The sequence below is a fragment of the Gymnodraco acuticeps genome, unplaced genomic scaffold (genome assembly GCF_902827175.1).
Source record: "Gymnodraco acuticeps unplaced genomic scaffold, fGymAcu1.1, whole genome shotgun sequence".
Classification (NCBI taxonomy): Eukaryota; Metazoa; Chordata; class Actinopteri; order Perciformes; family Bathydraconidae; genus Gymnodraco; species Gymnodraco acuticeps.
The window spans coordinates 675,620-684,002 of record NW_022991296.1 but is presented as its reverse complement, the minus strand read 5'-3'; the positions used below and the strand labels follow the sequence as shown (position 1 = coordinate 684,002).

At 42.5% G+C, this 8,383-nt stretch overlaps 1 protein-coding gene across 1 annotated transcript; it reads left to right on the top strand.

Moving 5' to 3' along the window:
* On the top strand, window positions 1-7,065 carry tmem151ba (transmembrane protein 151Ba). The gene is made up of 2 exons (XM_034240149.1): window positions 1-482; window positions 3,702-7,065. The coding sequence occupies exons 1-2, from the start codon at window positions 399-401 to the stop codon at window positions 5,142-5,144; spliced, it is 1,527 nt and encodes a 508-aa protein (XP_034096040.1). The 5' UTR covers window positions 1-398; the 3' UTR covers window positions 5,145-7,065.
* Window positions 7,066-8,383: the final 1,318 nt, after the last annotated feature.

The following is an 8,383-nucleotide window of genomic DNA, read 5'->3' as shown; positions in this document are numbered from 1 at the left end:
CACGTGCCTGTCGTCTTTGTCCTGCTCCACAGCTCTACTGGCTGCCATGGGCACTGCTGCCTTCAGGGACAGGAGCTCACTGCCGCCTTCACCATTTCCAAACATCGCATCCTTTGCAGCAATCTTCCCCAGCATCTAGTCGGTGCACCGCGGAGGAGTATCATTCTGCGCTTCATGCGAGGCACAATGCCCGGATTCCCGTAGGCGATTCACCCAGCGAAGTCTGCCCACCTGGAGGACCCAGTAAGGATGCGTGTTTTCAGCGGTTGGGCTCCGGTCGGACGGGTCTGTTTTGGATGATGCGCAGAGGGGTTTTCTGCGCATTTATGTTTCACCCGATTTGGAAAACCCCGATTCCATCTGGAGATCCATGACCCGGTTTGTGTACCGTTATCACCATGTCCCCAGCATCGGCTGCCACGGCCAGTGAGAGCAGCACCACCACCCTCCCCGAAGAGCAGCCGGACAGCCCCCGAGAGGAGGTGAGGAAACATTGTTTGTCTGCAATGTGAAGGCCAATTGTCTTGCCCAAAGCATGCACTTTAGGGGCAAATTCATATTTTAATTAGGGTGATATATTCATTGGGAATCCCAATAATTTCATGAAAATCTGCTTTTTTACATTAGGGTTTAATTGCGGCCAGTTTACATCAAGCACTTGGAATAAGTTGTATTAATACAGCTGTTTATGCAGTCATAAGTGAACCTGTGCGTCCGAGCGCGCACCCGAGAATGTGAACGTGCATGGACCTACTCCTGTCTGTCCCATCTACAGATACGTTTCCAAAATGAGGTTTGGGGACCTCTTGTGTGTCCTGCAAATGGTCTAAAAAGGCCCTGGAAGTAGTATACAATCCCAGTAATTGTTCAAATGATAACATATAATAATGGCTTTTTTCTTTAAAAATGTCACAACAGTTTTTCATAAATAAACTCCCAACAGGGACTAAATCAATGTAGTTACTTTAAAGGCAAAGACTTAAACTCTCTGTGCCAACGAGTGCCAACAGGCGTGACATGTTAAATTAACCAAACCTATTCTGTTGCATACCTTGTGTTGACACCATTATAACAGGCTGGTTCAAAGGTTTCCTGCATGGGGACATTTTGATTAAATAGGGATCTTTTCTGTGTGTAAGAAATGAAATATTTATTCTTCCTCTTTCACTGTGTTTACTTCCCCTTCAAACACACATGTTGGATACGTTACATATCCATTACACAAGAGGGTTTTTTATATAACTCCCGCTGGTCTTATTATATCAAGGGAGAGTGTCCATGAGTGAGAGAGGCACTTAGTTAAGGGCGCCAACCACCGTGGATGAGTCTCATGAACTGTGAAGCTTCTCCGTTCTTACTAAAAAAGGGAAATCTAAAATATTGATTACATTTCAAAACCAGCTTTTTTATGGATTTAATTCTACATGTGTAAACAACAACTTTTCATTGTACTCTAAGGCCCTTTAATTGAAGAAATGTAACGCATCTATATAATGTAATGGTCTAGTAAAAGCCAAAATATTTACTGGAAATTCCAAAGGTACTGTTGTTTCCTGTACCTTGGTAAAACATTTTTGCATTTTTGTGTGAAGGGACATTCAATCAAATATGGCACAATTGCAAACAGATTCCAGATATAAAAAAGAGCCTCCTGCCAGCTAAGGAGGCTTTTTCTATAACTTTAAAACATAATGTAAGAGCCGAGATTAGTAAGAATCTGGCAACACAATATGAATCATGATACAAGGAGTAACGATTCAATACATTGCGATAAGGTGCAATGCTAATGCAGTTTTTCAAATCTGCTTAAAAATCTGCTCATTTTTTAAAACCAGTTCAACTTCATGATTTGTTATCTTTAAACAATCCACATTGGAGATAAAATGCTGGGTTTTCCCTCTCTCATCTGCTTTTGTGTCCCAGCGTGACAGACGTGTCAGGTATTTCCCACCCTGTATGCTTATTAATAGCTTGGTCATGCTTTTCAATCGGGCCACAGGAATGTCTCTGTCTAAAACATCAAAAATGTGTTCAAGTCACTTCCTCGCTTGAATCCCATTATAATATCCATAATCAACAGATCTTTGATATGATCTCAATCAGGGAGTTTTAATTGAAGTTATTTTTAATCTAGTTGGTCCTCATTTAAGCCATTAGTCATCACTGATATCATTCTTGACTCAAGGGTGAAACTAGCTTGTAATTGAATTGTGTGCTCTTCACTTTAATGAACATACCTGAAAATGTCTATATTACTGCTGTTTCTCGATTATATTAGTTTAATTTAGAAGCACTTTTTAAATCAAATACTACCACAGTATATTTGGTTTCTTTAAAATGTGTCCATTCACACGACTATTCATTATTGGTTAAACAGAGGCTGTAAAGTGTAACATAAAGTATGTCATGTTATATTGATTCTAGTTAGTGAGCGTGTGCAGGATGTTAGTGAGCTAATATCCCTTCTGCAGTAGGTTCATCTCAAAAGGGGAATCCATGTTAATCCCTTTTACCCTTTGGGGTGTAGCCTTGGGTTGCTAAGGGACTCAGGGACCATGCGGCCAAGGTGGGGAAGATAATTATGGAGAAGAAACATCTATTATTTATGTTCGCCTGTCACTCGAAGAGCACACAGCTGACATATTGAATTCAATACATCAATGCAGTGGTGCTGGTTGTTGTGGTCACACGTATGCCCGGGATGACCTATGTGAGAGCTGGAGAGGATAACCTTTTCTCTTTTTTTAACTGAGTAACTGCTGCTACAGTGCAAGTGTTAGATTCTGGAGGATGTGACCAAGTGCAGTGTCTGTTATGCAAATAATTAATTTTGTTATAATTCATCCTTCCTGGAGCTTTTGAATCTCTGCCAGGTCTGTGTAGCGTGTCGCTGTGCCCCGCGGTGATAAAACATGGCACCAGCTTTGTGCTGCCAGAGTCAAACGCCTGCTTCCTCTCTGGCTGGCTTGACATTAAGTGTGGGATCCACCCCTCCAATGTATTTCTGCTCTTTTAGTTATTTTCTATCCTCAATACCACATTTAAATAAACCCATGCATCATGGTCAGGCAGAAGCTCCCGGTGTTCCTTACTGAAATTAACATATATACTTTATTTTGTCCTTTTGCATTAATCAGACTTTTTCCTTGAATTTGATTGAAAGAGTGGGTGAGTCTTCTGAATATAACAAGCACAGACCAAGGCATGAGCAAATGGCTGGCGGCTCATGCATAAACTATGCAAAAGCACTTACAACGGAGAATATTTCCTTAAATATTTTATATGCATGAGCCACTATATTTTAACCACTACTAACTGTATAACTGACTTGAATTTAGATCATACTAGGTCACACTTGTTCATTAACTTAATTCCAATTTTATATTAAAGTGTGTTATTACAAGTACTCGGGACAATAGGAACATTTCACAGGACATATTCACAAGAATTGACAGATAGTACAAACTGAATTTACCAAATACATAAATTCTCTACCTTGATGTGACAATATTCACTTATATCCTTATAATGGAAATTCACTATGATTGTTATTTATAGTGTTTTGTATTGCGACCTGTGATGCAATATGTCATCTCTCATGCTCAATTACCAACAGATGTTCCAATTTACTTTCAGGGAAGAATATAAACCGAATATATTTTCAATATTATAAAATTGCTGTTTTCTTATCCTCTCTGTAGCAGCGGCCCCAGAAGCAGTCCCTGAGTAAATCCCTGTGTCAAGAGACTCACTGGAAATGCCTGCTGCTGTCCCTGCTGATGTACGGCTGCGTGGGGGTGATGGCCTGGTGCCAGGTGACCAAGGTCACACGCCTCTCCTTCGACAGCGCTTACAAGGGAAAGTCTATGATGTACCACGACAGTCCCTGCTCCAACGGCTACATCTACATCCCTTTGGCCTTCCTGGTCATGCTCTACGTGGTCTACCTGGTGGAGTGTTGGCACTGCTACACCAGGAACGACCTGCAGTACAAGGTGGATGTGGAAAGCGTGGCGGAGCGTATCCAGCGAATGCAGCAGGCTACACCCTGCATCTGGTGGAAGGCCATCAGCTATCATTACATCAGGAGGACGCGGCAGGTGACGCGCTACCGTAACGGAGATGCCTACACCACCACCCAGGTCTACCACGAGCGAGTCAACACACACGTGGCTGAGGCGGAGTTTGACTACGGGAACTGTGGGGCTAAGGACATCGCAAAGCAGCTGCTGGGCATGGAGGACTTCCCTATCACCCGGCTGAGGTTCACTAAGTGCTTTAGCTTTGCCAATGTGGAGTCGGAGAACTCCTACCTGACGCAGCGGGCCAGTTTCTTCACAGAGAACGAGGGCCAGGACGACTACATGGAGGCTCGTGAGGGGATGCACCTGAAGAATGTAGACTTTAAAGAGAACATGGTTGCCTTTTCTGACCCAAATCACCTTCCCTGGTATGCAGCCAACTCCACTTTCTGGACGGCAGCTGCTTTCACGCTCTCCTGGCCGCTGCGCGTGCTGATAGAGTACCGCACGGCCTGTGTACACTACCATGTAGAGAAGCTGTTTGGCTTTGACTTTGTGCCAGCAATGCCATCTGAGGAGCAGCCACAATGCAGACACATCCCACGAGTAAACACAATCGACAGCACGGAGCTGGAGTGGCACATCCGATCCAACCAGCAGCTGGTGCCCAGCTACTCGGAGGCAGTTCTCATGGATCTGGCTCAGCTCTCGGGAAGCTCTAACAACTACTCTGTGTGTGGAGGTTACGACAGCTACAGGCAGAATTGTGAATGCTGCCACCGTGCCATCAGCAGCTCCTCCATCTTCTCTCGCAGCGCCCTCAGCATCTGCAACACAGGGAGCCCCCGAATCCCCTTCAGCGCCAGCCGCTTCTCTCTGGGTCGGCTGTACGGCTCGAGGCGGAGCTGCCTGTGGAGGAGCAGCGGGAGCCTGAACGAGCGGTCTTGCCCCACAGAGAGCACTCGCTGCCTCTCAGGCCAGCAGAGCAGTGAGGAGAACCCTCCAGACTACCAGGACGCTCTCTGCTTCCCTGTGCTCATAGTGCATCGCAACGAGGGCTGCCTCAACCACGATCACCGCTCCCTGCACAGAAACGGCTCCTGTGTGGAGACTTCTCTATGACACACAGACCACTCTGAGAATAGACTGTAGCAACACAGGAACAGAGGGAAAAGGGCTCGGCTAACACTGACTTCTGCTTCCCCCTTCTAGAACATTGATAACTGCAAGTTACCACAAACAAGGATTTTTTTCTAATTTCTAAAGAAACTGTAGCCTCAACAAACAAGAACCAGTTCACATGGGAAAGTCCATGCATAGTCTGGATAAAACAGACGTGATGCTGTTTATAAGACTGTTATAGGAAATATGGTTTTAAAGGACCAAAATGTGTCACATAATGTACAGCGTCAACAAGGACAAGAGTCAAATAACCAAGGAATACCAAGGGGATTCACATCCTACTGTAAATGCCATATTTGTAGATCTTAGTCACAGTCAAGGACTTGATGAGTAACATGAGTAGTTTGAAGTATTTGATGGGTATGACTCAGTGGTAGCCTATTCAATTGCCAAGACATGAAAGGAATAGGACAATTATTGGACTTGTGAATGGAAAATAACATAAATATTTAGAAAATCATTGACTCACACTTCTTGTGAGTCAATTTGCTGAACTGTGAGGTAAAATGCAAAGATATCAGCCTTCTTGTCAAAGCAAACACGACGAGATGTTTTGCTGAAACAAAATACAGGTCTTAAGGCTCAGATTTAGCATAAAAAACATGCGCATGTTAAACGCTGGTTAAAATCTGTCATTCAAAGTCAATAATCAATTTTCTAAGTAATAGATTTCCACAGTATAAAAATGTATGTCGGATGCAGATGCAGAAATATCTAGTTAACTGAAATCAGCTCGGCTGCGATGACATTATACTTCCTGGCTTCCTAAATATAGCAGCACAGTCGATGAATAATTTAGCACAGGAGGGCTAAAGGACACGAGATCTTCAAACTGAATAAACAACAACTTCTTCAAACTATCAATTACCAAATAATTTAACCTTTTTTTAACAGACAACTACAAAGTAATAAAACTCACCAGAATATGAATAGTTCAGTGTTAACTCAGCAAGTCTAAACATCTCAAAGATGCATTTCATTTTATATTAGGCAATATTTCTATTTAGCCTACCTCTTTGTTTAAGTGCCTAGCGATGAACTGTTACTGTAGAGCATAAACTATCATAACTAAATTAATCTAATTTTAACATCGCATCAAAACAAGTTGAATTCCTACCTGTAATAGCTCATTGGAGAAATGTGATATAAGTAATTTTCAACACACACAAGGTTAAAAAAATCTAAATGTTTTCAAATGATTTCCCTCATGATATAACCCAGCTCTCGTACACTGATGCTGCTGCTGATGCATATCAGAGAGCTCGCCATCAAAGACGCTGGAAATAGGCAGAGGCCTGGATTCACTACTGATAGTGTCAGATTTAATAATATGACAAGATTACTTTAAAGAACATCCTCTGAAATGACCTCATGCAGTATGTCAGTCATGGCGGATATTAGTGTACAGCCAAGCGATGCACAACAATAAATGGGAGGATAAAATCAGGCATGCCAAAACTGCCAAATATTAGGTAATAGTTACAATTTAGCTTATTTAAACTATAGAATTAGAGAGATCAATGTGGAACTGCAGCCTACAACTCATAAGACCTGAAGGTGAAGATAAATTCATTCTCCCCCATTCCTTACGGCCATAAAAACCATTAGAATGACCATGAATATTAAATATAATCTCGCCTGTGGTTGGACATATGGTGTTTCTTCCTGTCACAACAATGACCCTGCACTGAACAGTTGTAAACAATTAGCCATACTCATTACATAGCATTTTTTGTTTGGAGTCGCAGACTATCTTTATAGCAATACTAAAAATGGCAGAAGGTGAACTGGGACCTCTCCAAGTAGCAGTCCACACTCCATATGTTCGGGGACTTGAACCGGCGACCCTACAGCTCCCAGTCCAAGCCCCTACATATATATATGGCGCATTTCCACTGCAGCGCGTAGCACGGTTTAAGCGTGCCGTACTAAACCCGGCCCGTTTTTTTTTGCTTTTCCGCTAGGGGTAGTTCCGGCTCAGGGATACTTTTTCACCTTTTTTCTGGCCCTCCAAAATCGAGGTTCTTACCGGGCCAACAACCGGGCTGAATATGCTAAACTAGTGACGTAAACACTCTCGACTGCTGAATGGTCAGAGAGAATCGCTGGCTCGGGAGCTACAACTACAACAAAATGAACATATTTGACCGTGATTTAATTGTAATACACGTTTCAAAATGATGCCGAAGTAACAACATACTGATACCGGTTAGTAAAAACCATGTATTAATGCTTTGACAAGTCTGCAGACAGACGGCAGGCGAAAAACCTTTTAAAATGCGTGTTTACTGAATGGAGATCGGCTAAGCTAACGTTGTATATGCTCCGACCGTCCACACTCACAACAACGGCCTATACAGACATAAATAAACCAGCGACTGTATTCGCCATGACACAGGCAGTCTGTGGTTTGTACTTGTTTAACTTTTGTCTAGTTTCTGAACAGATATGAGGAGCTGTGAGCTCTGAGTGCTAACAGCTAACGGCTGGTTTTGTGGTTCGCATTGAAGATGACTTCACGGCTCCGCCTACACTGCGTTACTATAGTTACTGCCCCAGCTACCAAACTGTAAAAACGCAGCATAAAGTGAGCCTGGCCTACCAAGGCCTAACTATACCGTACTAAGCCGTGCGAGGCCCTGCAGTGGAAATGCGCCATAAGATTGGTATTGATTTGTCATCTCACTCTCTCTCAGTAAGAAACAAATAAGCATTTTTCACAAAAACGTCTAACTATCCCTTAATGGATAAGAGGTGTTATGCTACGCAACGTTCTGCAGGACACCAAATAAGACAGAGCGATTGAGATGCATTCATTCATTCATTGAGATTCTCATTAAGGACATATCCCAGCATGCATTGGTCAAAATGCATGCAATAATATACTGTCCGTGTACTGTGGGGTAAAGTGTACAAATATAAGAACACCACAACAGCATGCAAAGTCCACAAGAAAAAAAAAGTTAAATCTATTTAGAAAAGGATTTTGGACTTTACTCAATGTTTTGTACTGAAGACGTCACATTATGTCCTTCATGATTAGCCAACAAGCCTCTCACATGGCTTCACTGTGATCCATACATCTGTATATAAAAACATGTGTTTACCGGTGAAATGTTTACATAACAGTAAAAAAAAAACATTTAAAAGGGTTATAAATCTGACTAGATTCATAACTA

Excerpts from the sequence above, each read along its gene's own strand:
- tmem151ba (XM_034240149.1), top strand. The coding sequence starts at position 399 with ATGTCCCCAGCATCGGCTGCCACGGCCAGTGAGAGCAGCACCACCACC. Across the intron at positions 483-3,701 it reads CGGACAGCCCCCGAGAGGAG|CAGCGGCCCCAGAAGCAGTC; the intron begins GTGAGGAAACAT and ends TCCTCTCTGTAG.